The following is a 12,755-nucleotide window of genomic DNA, read 5'->3' on the forward strand; positions in this document are numbered from 1 at the left end:
ACCGTTGATTGATGAAATTAAATCAACGGTTATGATTTGGTGTCAAATTTTAAAATTTGACACCGGTGTCAAAGGATCCTGCTCCCCCCTCTCTCTCTCTCTCTATATATAACTTCTTGAAAAAGCCTTTAATTTTTTTATAATTTAAACTAAACCGAATACATGCTTCTTATACATAGATAATCTGTTATTCAACGAATTTAAGATGAAAAACATATGATTTAATGAACTTTCATACTTTACTTTTTTCAAATAAATTATGCTATATGCTTTAAATGATATTAATGAAATTGATGTTGCGCTATTTTATTAAAAATTCTTACCATTCATATTCACGACTATTATAGTAAACAATAGTTTTTCCATTTAGGTAAGGGTTTTGACTAATGTTTTGGATATATAGGTTCATCACCTTCCCAGAATCCCTCTATGAATAATCCTTTATGGTTATTCCCCTAAATCGGTTAAATATCTTTTGTTAGATATAATATTGGGGTAATAGATTACTCTCGTGATTCTATTATAATTGTAGGTCACCACTCTCCACTTTCGGGTACATATATAGTTTAGTAACTTATTATATACACTCCACTGGGTTTTTAGTGACTTGACGGTATCACCTCCCTTATGTAAGTGAGACACCACCAGTCCACCACCAACCACAATACAATACGAAAAAACCGTTATAATATACTGTTGCCACACATACTATAAAAAGACCTTTATAATTTCCAGGGAAATAATAATTCAGTGGAGCATATATAATATGGAAAAGTGTTTTTCATATTATCTCTCGCAACTTATAATATAATGCCATTTTAAGGTTTGAAAAAAATATAGGGTATTTTGTGAATTTTATTTCTTTCTTGTAATGTGAATTTTTAATTTTTTTTTCAAATTAAAAAATATATCATTTTGAATTGTAGATAGTATCTTTATTTCCTTATTAGAGGAAAAACATTAAACCCAGATAATACCCAAAAATATAGCGGAGTTTTGATTACAAAATTTAGTTCTGCAAGTTGTACCAAAATCATAAAAAAAAAAATACTATTCTTAGTATACATTATTACTCTTATATTATAGAAATAAATCAATGCGCTGACTGGTTGGCTAATTTATCTTTTGATCGCCAGCAAAATGACTCTCTCAGTTTTATCCATTCACCTGCTCTTGATCTTTACAGATAGTTTTAGCTGATATGGCTGCTGTGGACTACTTTCCAAGCCGTGTTTCTTGATTTGTTTCAGTTTTTCTTTTCTTTTGGTTTGAGTGTTTTCACCCTTATCCTCACCCAAAAAAAATAAATAGAAAAAAACCAAGTAAAGCCCATCATTAAAGAGAAAAAAAGAGAGTAAAATTTTCGAAGTGAGATAAATAAAATAACTATTGTAGCAATATTTTTCATCGTAAAAATACATGCAATTGCTGCTCCTTGGTTGTGAAGGACGCAAATAAGGTGCGAGCGAGAGAGCCAGCAATAGCATGTCCCATCCTATCTCAATTCTCAAGTACGTGATGGGAAAAAGAAAAAGAAAAAGAAAAAGAAAAAGAAAAGGAAATAAAAGAATAAAAGATAATAAATATAAAAGCAGGGAAGAGTATAGAATGTTAGAAGTTGAAGAAGAAAAAGAGTAGTAAGCATATAATTAAAAAAACTAAAAAGAAAGTCATCCTTTGGTCTCCGGCTTCCTTCGTACGGGAGAGTTCTCCTTCTCCATTTCAATTTTATTTTTCCTCAATTCGATCTCTCCACTCTTCACCTGACCACCTGCTACTTTATCATCGGAACTCTCTTAATATAATAGCCATTCTGGTACGTCTCGCCATCTCGCCATCTCTTATTAACTTTTTTTTTTTTTTTTTTTTTTCTGCAATTGCCAGATTTTAGGGTTCTTTCTGATTTTTGCATCTTTTCATATATATATTTTTTCTTTTGCGAAATCACTCTGTTTTTCATGAGTGCACGGTTGAGATTTGTCTAACAAGTTTGTTTAAGGGCTCAACTATTTCTGCACATCATGTTTATCTCGTTGCTGCTTCACTCTTTCACTTATTCTCAGTAAAATTTTCAAGCTTTTGATTTGGATATAAGGTTAAGGACTGTGTAGCTAGTGAACCTTATGTTCTCCAACTGATTTATTTATTTATTTATTTTTAATATAAGTTCCACAAAAGTCGTATTATGCATTGATTTGCCCAAGGGAATACTCCTAAATCTCGTCTTTGAGGGCTTTATTCTTTTAATTTTTATCGTTGTTGAGGGTTATATGCTGGTTTTACTGCTACACCCTATATTTTCCCCCTGCTTGCGTTATATGCATTTGATTCCCAGTGAAAACATGATATTGAATAGTGGTTTTTTCCCCAATTAATTTTGATTTGTGAAAACCATCTCTTGATTTTAGATGTAGTCTGTGAATTTTATTTTTGATTTTAACTAGATCAATCAACTCTTGTGTTTCTTCTGTCATAGATCCACAAAATGTGCTTGGGAGCTCTGAGGGTTTACTCTCTCTCTCTCTCTCTCTCTCTCTCTCTCTCTTTTCGTGTTTGTGTGTATGTGTGCAATTGTACATTGCTTATCGGTAAAAGCAAAAGTGGAGTTACCTTTGTTATTGCAGTTGAAGTTTATAAATTCAAAAGCTAAAAGCTTCTACTGGTATATTTTGGTTCCAGGGTGTTTTTTTCTTCAGGTTGTTTAATTTACAATTTCTGATGCTGAAGAAATAACCAAAACTTGAAGCTTTGCTTTTTAGTGCAAAAGATGTTGGAAGGTGTTGTGAAATTCCCTGGAATCATAGACCTCAACAAACATAATGATAGCTATTATGATTTCTCTCAAGGCTTTTACCATAAGCTTGAGGATGGCACCAATATGTCAATTGACAGCATTGGGAGCTTACAAACAAGTAACGGTGGAGGATCTGTTGCAATGTCTATTGACAATAGCAGTGTTGGGTCCAGTGATTCCCATACTCGCATACTGAACCACCAAGGGTTGCGGAGGCATACCAATGATAATTACTCCATTGCACAGAGTGTCAATCATCGAGGAAAAGTCACGCATGCTTTGAGTGATGATGCTTTGGCTCAAGCTCTGATGGACAGTAGTTCCCCAACTGAGGGGCTTGAAAATTTTGATGAGTGGACAATTGATTTGAGGAATCTTATAATGGGTGAGGCTTTTGCTCAAGGAGCTTTTGGGAAACTCTACAGAGGTACTTACAATAGCGAAGATGTTGCCATCAAAATCTTGGAGAGGCCTGAAAATGATCCAGCAAAGGCTCAGTTTATGGAACAACAATTTCAGCAGGAGGTCATGATGCTAGCTACACTAAAGCATCCTAACATAGTTCGTTTTATTGGTGCATGCCGTAAGCCAATGGTATGGTGCATTGTTACAGAATATGCCAAAGGGGGTTCAGTTCGACAGTTTTTAATGAAGCGTCAAAATCGATCAGTGCCCCTCAAATTGGCTGTTAAACAAGCTTTGGATGTTGCAAGAGGGATGGCATATGTTCATGGCCTTGGGTTTATCCATAGGGACTTGAAATCTGATAATCTTTTGATTTTTGGCGACAAATCAATTAAAATTGCTGACTTTGGAGTTGCCCGGATTGAGGTGCAAACTGAAGGAATGACACCTGAGACTGGAACGTACCGTTGGATGGCTCCGTAAGATTCTTTTGTTTCCATTTTTTTATATTAATTTTAATGTGCTTTCTGGTTTTATGTTTCGGAAATTCGTCTTATCAGAAATTAGATATCTCAATGAAGGAAAGATTAATAAAATTTAAATGATGCTAACAGACAGTTAATCATATATATATATATATATATATATATTGATTTGGGATTCTCTGAATCAATATCATGTTTTCTTTATTTATGATCCTTGTTGCAGAAATGGCATATACTTTTGAAATAGGAATGTATTACTTCCTGATTAATTGTATCTTTTTAATGTTACAATTTTTGTTTGCAGTTCTGGTCTTATACATTGCCACCAGTCAATACTTTCCTCTCTTTTTTCTTTTTTCAAATTTTCAGTTTTAGCTAAATATTTGTTGTTAGAAAGGTTATTGATTGTGCGCAATTGCGGCATCTTCCCGTGACTATAGCGGATATCGGACGGGGGCCACTACTGGCCATGTATTGCACCACAACAGTGAAACGACCTGATTTTCCAAGTTTGCCCTCGTTTTAAATTTCCAACAGCCATATTTTATGGTCTTTATGGTCTTTTAACAGGGTTTTATTCTGAATCTCAACCCACTCTCTCTCTCTCCCTCTTGTCTGTCTCTTGTCGCTGCGTACTATCTCCTCTCTGTCATCTCTCTCGTTTCCACACTGCTCCATTATTATGTACCCATTCTGCTTTGTTAATTATTAACAGGTATCTTCACATGTTAACAGCCTATTATCCTCACATACTGCTTTGTTTAACCGCCTATGTTAACAGCTTATTACTCATCACATCACTACCATGCTGCCTTGTCTCTCGTCTCTATTTACTTTTCTGTTCATAATCATATTTTGTTGAAGAATTGACTTGATTTTTAGTATTGATATTTAGGACCTCGGGATAAAGGGAATGGTAATTTGTTATGGACTGGCTAAGGGATCTTTTGATTAGTTCCTTTTGAAAATTTGAATATGGAATATTATAATTGATAATATTTAGATCCTTTCAATGGACAGTATTTAGAATCCCTGTTTGTTGTGGAATGATAATGATAATATATTTAATTATGAATTTCTTTATTTTTTATTCCGCTATCTGCTTTTGCACTATAGTGTTTTCAGTGTCAGCTGTGACCCACCACAATCCGCATTTGATAACTATTATCATAATTTTTTCTTTTAATCACGTTCTTACATTTCGTTCTGATCTTTGTCGTTTGTGCATCTAGAAGTGAAGGAAAATCTGTCTCTTTTATTATGATTCAAAGGTTAGGACTGAGGAATGACTACAATGCATCAGACTAATATCATATAAAAAATAAATGAGTCGTCTAGTATTCAGAATACAACTTTGGCTTCATCTTTTAATAAAGAAGCAAGTTCTGATGATAAGCTCCTAAAAGTTGCCATCAATGAAGTTTCTGTGGGCATGATAGTTTAAAAATGTTGATCTTGTTCTTTGATTCTACTTATTTTATATATATATGTATTCTTTTTGGACTATTTTATTTCTCTTTTGACTTGGATACATTCTGGCTGAGGGTTGATGAGCTCTATTTAATGATGATGCCATCAATATTTTCCTCATCTATTCTGTTGTTTTTGTGTCCCAATCCTACCCCTTTTTCATTGATTGGAAATTGACATATATATTTGGCTTCCATACTGCATAAACAGTGAGTCTCAGCTTTGAACAATTGACTGATATTAACATGAGAGTATTATTTCAGTGAGAAAAATGTACTTTTTTTTTCTTCACGTTTTCAATGATTTGATGCATTTTGTAGATGGGTTACACAATGTTCGCTAGTAGCTAACTTCTATCATAATTCTTGATGGTGAAGGTTGTAAAAGGCACCTCCCTGCTTATGGGATCATTGAGCTAGCTTTGGCTATTTGCAGCTGACAATAAGCTCTTGGTTTCCTAAAGCAATGCTTAAAATCTATTGTTAATTCATCATCACCATCCAATATCCAGATGCATGTGTTTCAATAAAAAATATTCTGATGCATGTCAACCCGAAGTTAGATATGTCAAAATGGGCATTTGAATGAAATAAGTCACAAGCACTTTGGCTTTATAAGTGACATATGCTTGGGTAATGAAGCTACCATTTTAAATTTTCTCCACAATCCATTCTGTTGATTCTCCACAAGCACTTTGGCTTTCTATTGACTAATCTTTGACCTGAGAAGAATAAACATATAAAAAAGGATGGCCTTGATCCTTACTTGCTGGTGTCTTATCCAATTGTTGGGGAATAACTAACTTTTGAATTTTGAAATTCAATTGTTCCCTTGTCCAAGCTGTCATGCTGTAGTCATTGCTATATCATTACTTCGTTAGCTTCTCTGCTACAGCATTCTGACGTCAATTTTTCCTGCAAAGTCAAACACTCAACAAGTCATCTTTTCTTATACAAAATCAAGGAATATTGTCTCATTTTCCATACTTAGTCATCTCAAAGCACTTAATCATAAATATACAACATTTAGCTTAATTATCATGCAAACAAGACAACTTATATGGAATTTATGCAGCAAAATTAATCAATAAAATACCAAATTAACTCTCATTTGGGAGAGTTAACAAATAACTACTTGAAAATTAATAAAAGTCTACACTAAGACATCCGTTATAACATTACAGCATGAGTACTCTATCACCCAACCTAAAAGCTATGTAGCTCATAATGGAAATAAAGAAAGAGAAAACATTAAGACAATTTCTAAGACTAAGCAATGCTATAGCATAACGCTGATCTCTAACTTCACTTCTGGGGAACTCTCCCTCTCTCTATAAACGTGATGTGGTACTACCTTCAGCTTCCCAACATATCTGAATTCGTAGGGTAGTCCTCCTCAAATAAGAAAAATGGTGCATTACTTGGGCCTCAAGTTTGGGAGTGAAAGCCCATGAATTATGCTATTGCAGCCTTATCTTATCCTTATTGTCTTGGGCTGTTGACACTTGATTGGATAAGGTCTTATTCTTTTAAGTTAATCTAAAAATATTGTTGCTTAGAGGATAAGAGCTTATCGTCCTTGATTGTTGGGATTTGAAATGCAGTTTGATATTAAAAAATGTCCTTATCCCTTGCTTGTTGTTACATTATCCTTTGTTGGGAACTTTAACTAACTTTTGAAATTTGAATTTAAATTGTTCCCTCGTCCTTGCTGTACTGCCGTCCCGATTGCTATATCATTGTTTTCCTCGTTAGCTTTTCTGCTACAGCACTCGAGCATCAATTTTTTCTGCAAAAACAAAGCACTCAACAATTCATCTATTCTTCTTACACAAAATCAAGTATATTTGTCTCATTTTCCATACTTAGTCATCTCAAAGGATTTAATCATGAATATGCAATAATTAGCTCAAATATCATGCAAATAAGACAACTTATATGGAATTTATGTCGCTAATTCATCATTAGAATACCAAATTAATTCTCATTTGGGAGAGTTAACACTTATCATTAGTCACCTAACAATATTTTTTGCAAACTTGTATGCTACAGGTTGTCTATTGCAACACGCCAATTTGCACCTACACGTAAAAACATCGTTACCCCGATAACCAAGCTAGCCATCAAGGCTCAGACCGGTCTGAGGGATACTTATGACCCAGTCATGATCCCAAAAATGTAACACAACCTCACAAGTCGATTTAAGGCAATCTGATAAGCACATCTTCACCTAAGAAAAGCTTACCTAATATGCTTAATAACTAGAGCAACCAAACACACGATCCCGACAAAAGTTACCTACCACAGTCCCAACAAGAACGACCTATCACGTTGGTCCCAGTTCCCATAGAAGTACTAAAGCATCCTAGTGTAATCCTAGTAAGCCCTCACACCTGACTAGAGAGATACACAAGACAGACTTTTGCCAAAAACTTGGAAGAACTGAAGCATCCAAGTGTAATCCCAACAAGCTCTAATGCCTGACTAGCGAGATACATTGCACAAACTTTAGCCAAAAACTTGGAAGAACCGAAGCATCCGAATGTGATCCATGCAGGCTTTCACGTTAGACTAGAAAGATACATCCAAATTGTGAAAACTTGAAGCATCCAAAGATGATACCAAGGGCCACCATACCTAATCAAGGCACATCAAGCTTACTTAGGCCAACAAAAGAAGACCTCCACATGGTCATATTTTCCACGTTAAAGGGGCTTACAAAACTGACAAAACTCGCCATGATTTGGATTTACATCCCAAGGACCTCGAGAAACGCAACATGACATAATAGCCAATCACCTCAAAATCAAGATTGGCCTTGATCCTTACTTGTTGGTGTCTTATCCAATTGTTGGGGAATAACTAACTTTTGAATTTTGGAAATTCAATTGTTCCCTTGTCCACGCTGTCATGCTGTAGTCATTGCTATATCATTACTTCGTTAGCTTCTCTGCTACAGCATTCTGACGTCAATTTTTCCTGCAAAGTCAAACACTCAACAAGTCATCTTTTCTTATACAAAATCAAGGAATATTGTCTCATTTTCCATACTTAGTCATCTCAAAGCAGAGAAGAATAAACATATAAAAAAGGATGGCCTTGATCCTCACTTCCTGGTGTCTTATCCAATTGTTGGGGAATAACTAACTTTTGACTAATCTTTGACCTGAGAAGAATAAACATATAAAAAAGGGCTTAGGTTAGATAAATTTTCACCTGCAAAAATAGAACTGGCCAATTGGACTTGGGAGATGAACATGGGTTTTTTCTGTATAAGGTTTTTGACAAACCAACTTAAAAAAGATCATGCCTTATTTGGGATCTTAAGCCATTATTTTTTTGGTAGAAGTATTTTATTCCTTTGATAACAGAAACCTGTCAGATTTAATATCAGTAATATTTAGCAACCTCCATAGATCATGCCTTGAGTCAAAGCTCCGTAGTTTACCGCCTTCAGAATTATAAAGTGTGAAAACTGTGTTTTATTATGAGCATATTCTATTGCATGTCTGCAGTAGATACTATCTTGTTTTGATGGATAGCAGTCATTGCATGATGATGTCCCTCAAATCTTTGGGTTATGTCACTATTTTCAAGATATTCAAAATTGCATGTTAGATCATAAGATATTACGCATCCATGATTTTTTGCTTCCAGCTGAGCTCTTGATCACACCCAAAAGCACAATTTGGTGAGATTCTTTGGGATAGCAGTGATTGATTGTGGGATTGGATGATCCCATTGTGCTGGCCTAGTTGCCCATTTGTGAAAAAATAAAGCCTGAGCCCACTCGAAATCTTAAGAGCCCAAGCGCTACAAACTCTTTTTTCATATTCATTTGACCCTTCCCTACTACCTTTTTCAATCTGTGGCTGCTACTGGTTGTGGCTTGTGGGAGACGGTTGAAAGGTTTGGTGGTGGGTGGGTCAGGTTAAGAGAGAATGTGGGTGGTGGTTTGGCCTCATCCCAGCTTCGATCTGTTTATGCTTCTGGTTGGGGTGTTGCTTGGCTGCTTGCTTGTTTGTTATTTGCTCGTGTACTCTGTTTTGTTCTCTGGCTCAATGGTTTTCAGGCTCTGTTTTGTGTCTCAGATTATGCCATGGTAATATCAAGATATTTACTAGTTGGGCATGGTTGTCAAAAATTTATGTATTTTGTATTCAGTTGTAGCTTTAACTTGAGTTGTGACCTTATGCATTTGTAATTAATTTTTAATTAAACATTAGATGTAATAATAAGGTTATTTTTCTTATTTATATCATTTTAAATGTATATGTTTCTCTGTGCATATAATTTTATAATTTAAGTAGGATCTTATTATCCTTGTTACAATCCCACGTTTTAAATGTTTAACTCTCCTTCTCTATCCTAGGTAAGATCTCAATCTTGACTTCCTTGACTATTGTTGTACATTTAATTTGTCTATTCTCGAATGATGTTCTGGGAGAGAGTTAGTGGGCATTGTATTAGAATAGAGACTAAGGCTTTTGTAAATCATTTTGGGTTTATGCTTGGAAGATTTACTATGAAGGCTATCTTCTTGATATGATAGAGATATCGAAATGAAGAAGGACCTAAATATGGTGATTAATGATCTTGAGGAAGTGTATGATAGGGTTCCAAAAAAAGTTATGTGGTGGGTTTTTTAGAAGAAAAAAGACATACAAAGTATGCAGACAATCAAGAATATGTATGACGGTGTTACTACATTTGTGAAGTGTTGAATGACACATCAAGTTATTTTCCAATCACTGTAAGTGTACACTAAGGTTTTGCATTGTGTTCTTATCTTATTGCCCTAGATAGGGATGACCTAACAAAAGATATTGAAGCGAGATGCCATGGTATATGTTATTTGCAAATGATACTGTGCTTATTGATGAGAGCAAGGCTAGGGTTAATACTTAACTGGAATTATAGAGACTAACACTAAACAGACTTTGAGCCGGCTTCCAAAAAGTATGACATGTTTTAAAAGTTTTGAAATTTACCAAAATATGGTTGGTTCAATTGATTGCCTTAACCACAGCGCAGCTTATAATCAAATTTCTCCCAGTAACTTCGATTCTCCTTAGGGTTTATATTGGCAGATTTTTCCAAATGACCTGAAAGACCTTGGCCAAAATACCAAAGCACGACCCATGCTGACCAGGCTAGATAATTTTTTCCAGTCAACCTTTTCAAGGTAATAGAAGGATTTTCACAAAACACCTTGGAAATAGGATCATGACTAGATGAATTTGTGACAGAAATGACTTCTTGGACCTGATGGGTCAAAGCAGAGCCATTGGAAGCAATCTCAACAGACATACAAGGGGTATGAACTGAATTCGAAAACAGAGCATGGCCAAAAGGCTTAAAAAAGTATGAAATCTGGACAGGTTTGGGAAAATAATTACTCAGAAAATGAGGAAATGCCAATGGTTTGAATGGGACTGGTCTCAGGGTGAGCAACACTGGATAAGTGGCACATGAGCTTCACGTGCTGTTGAGGGAAGATGCATGTAATAGTATGTGGGGTGTTTTTCGACAACCAAAACTTGTGGGTAGGTTGGTTGATGGTCTCTAACTAGTCCGCTGATCTCCCTTGCTGAACATCTTTGATGACACGGCTAGGTCTTCTCTGTTGATGGTTCAAAACGAGAAACTTGGGGATTTCTGAGAAGTTTGGCAGTGACAACGTAAGAGAACTTTTGAGGGATTTAGGATATGCTGGAACAGAAGGCAGAACCCAGGAATTATGAGCAGAAGCAAGACCAAGCCTGCCCTGATACTGACCTAAGAATAAAACTCAAACTCCGAGAGATTTCTGTTAATTGCTCGAGTGTTTTCCACTCAAGCATCCTGATGTTCATATACATGGAAAAATAAATACGACTTATATTTGCATGAATATTAAGAAATTGGACTATTTTTAAGATTCTAATGTTCCCAGTGCTTCCAATCTTATCATTTACTTCCTATATTTCTTCGTTCACTTCAATAATATCATTGTATTGAATGAAAGGCATAGCTATCTATCTTTTGTCAAAACTAGCTAGTACTTGGTAACTGTATGGAGATATAACACAATTTAGAACCCATTATTAGAGATATGTGGATACTTACTTTTACTAGTTGTGTAAGATAATTATCTAATCATGTCTGCATAACTGAGTCAGCATGCTTTCATATGTTTCTGCTACCCCCAAGATCCAGTTGATGATTAATCGTTTACCTGTGTGCTTGAAGTGCTAAAATGCATAATTGGTTTCAACTGTTTTATATTTTTAATACAAAAATGTATATTTGAAAGTGATACTTGAATGTGTTTTTCTTATGATCTGCTGTAGGGAGATGATCCAACATAGGCCTTACACACAAAAAGTGGATGTATATAGCTTTGGGATTGTTCTATGGGAACTCATCACTGGAATGCTTCCATTTCAGAACATGACAGCAGTCCAGGCAGCATTTGCAGTTGTGAACAAAAATGTTCGCCCAATCATACCCAATGACTGCTTACCTGTTCTCCGTGAGATCATGACAAGATGCTGGGATCCCAACCCTGATGTTAGGCCACCATTTCCTGAAATTGTAGGAATGCTTGAGAATGCAGAGACTGAGATCATGACAACTGTTCGGAAGGCCCGTTTTAGGTGTTGCATTACACAACCAATGACTGCTGACTGATCCTGGGGGAAACAAATGAAATAGAGTCATAAGAACATAGACTGATAATTTGGAGGGAACATGAGACTCAGGTAGTGAAGGGTTACTCTATAGTAGCTTTGTGTATCTGTGTGTTTAATTTCTTTCTTCAGAAAAAAATAAAAAAAAATAAAAATTGGAGACCTTTTGGTTGTTGGGTTCCTGTTTACTGTTTGTACTAAATTATTAAGAGATTGTGTATGTAAAACATGCATGCATGCAATACAGTTATGTATAGCTTTGGAAACAAAATGGAAGAAAAATTTGCTGTTTAGCGCTTACGCCACAATTAGTTTTCGTCTCTCTTCTAAAACAGGTGCAAAAGGAGCATAGGGATATAATTTAATTATGTTCTTAATGTGTCTGCATCTCAACGGTTTGCTAGTCTCAGCAATATGGTCAAGGACCAAAAATAATCACTACCGTAGGTTTCGATTAAGGGTGATCATAAACCAATACAATCAAATGAAAACTCAAAAAGGAAACCCGAAAATGGAATAAATCGAAATTTTAGGAAATTGGAAATATAAAAGCTGAGTTTTTTTATTTGGATTGTATCAGTTTTTTGTTCTGATTTTGAAAATTGATTCAATATAAAATTAACCGAATTTATATATTCACACTTAAATTATTTTATTTATAAATTTTCTATATTACTCATTTATATATTTAATTTGTTATATATATTTAAATTATTACGTATATGAAAAGTACATTTCAGTACGCATAAATAATTGCAACTTCTTAAACCTTAAATTTTAATGAATGAGATTTTGGTATTGTGTATTTTTTTTTTTAAATTTTCTGAAATTGAAATGGGCTTTACGGGTATCAATTATATTATGATTCTTGGGATAAAATATTTAATACTTTTTATTATGTTAATTATATATTTCATAATATTTCCTATCT

At 34.8% G+C, this 12,755-nt stretch overlaps 1 protein-coding gene across 1 annotated transcript; it reads left to right on the forward strand.

Annotated features, from left to right (window-relative positions):
- The first annotated feature begins 1,600 nt into the window (after positions 1 to 1,600).
- On the forward strand, positions 1,601 to 12,121 carry LOC133305840 (serine/threonine-protein kinase STY13-like). The gene is made up of 3 exons (XM_061506082.1): positions 1,601 to 1,816; positions 2,680 to 3,678; positions 11,486 to 12,121. The coding sequence occupies exons 2-3, from the start codon at positions 2,768 to 2,770 to the stop codon at positions 11,823 to 11,825; spliced, it is 1,251 nt and encodes a 416-aa protein (XP_061362066.1). The 5' UTR covers positions 1,601 to 1,816; positions 2,680 to 2,767; the 3' UTR covers positions 11,826 to 12,121.
- Positions 12,122 to 12,755: the final 634 nt, after the last annotated feature.

This window comes from Gastrolobium bilobum, unplaced genomic scaffold (genome assembly GCF_033153095.1).
Source record: "Gastrolobium bilobum isolate Gb01-03AN ecotype WA unplaced genomic scaffold, APGP_CSIRO_Gbil_v1 utg5396, whole genome shotgun sequence".
Classification (NCBI taxonomy): domain Eukaryota; kingdom Viridiplantae; phylum Streptophyta; class Magnoliopsida; order Fabales; family Fabaceae; genus Gastrolobium; species Gastrolobium bilobum.

What these genes read in the sequence shown, in the direction of transcription:
- LOC133305840 (XM_061506082.1), top strand. Translation starts at nt 2,768, where the DNA reads ATGTTGGAAGGTGTTGTGAAATTCCCTGGAATCATAGACCTCAACAAA. An exon ending in ACGTACCGTTGGATGGCTCC is followed by an intron (nt 3,679 to 11,485) that starts GTAAGATTCTTT and finishes GATCTGCTGTAG; the next exon opens with GGAGATGATCCAACATAGGC.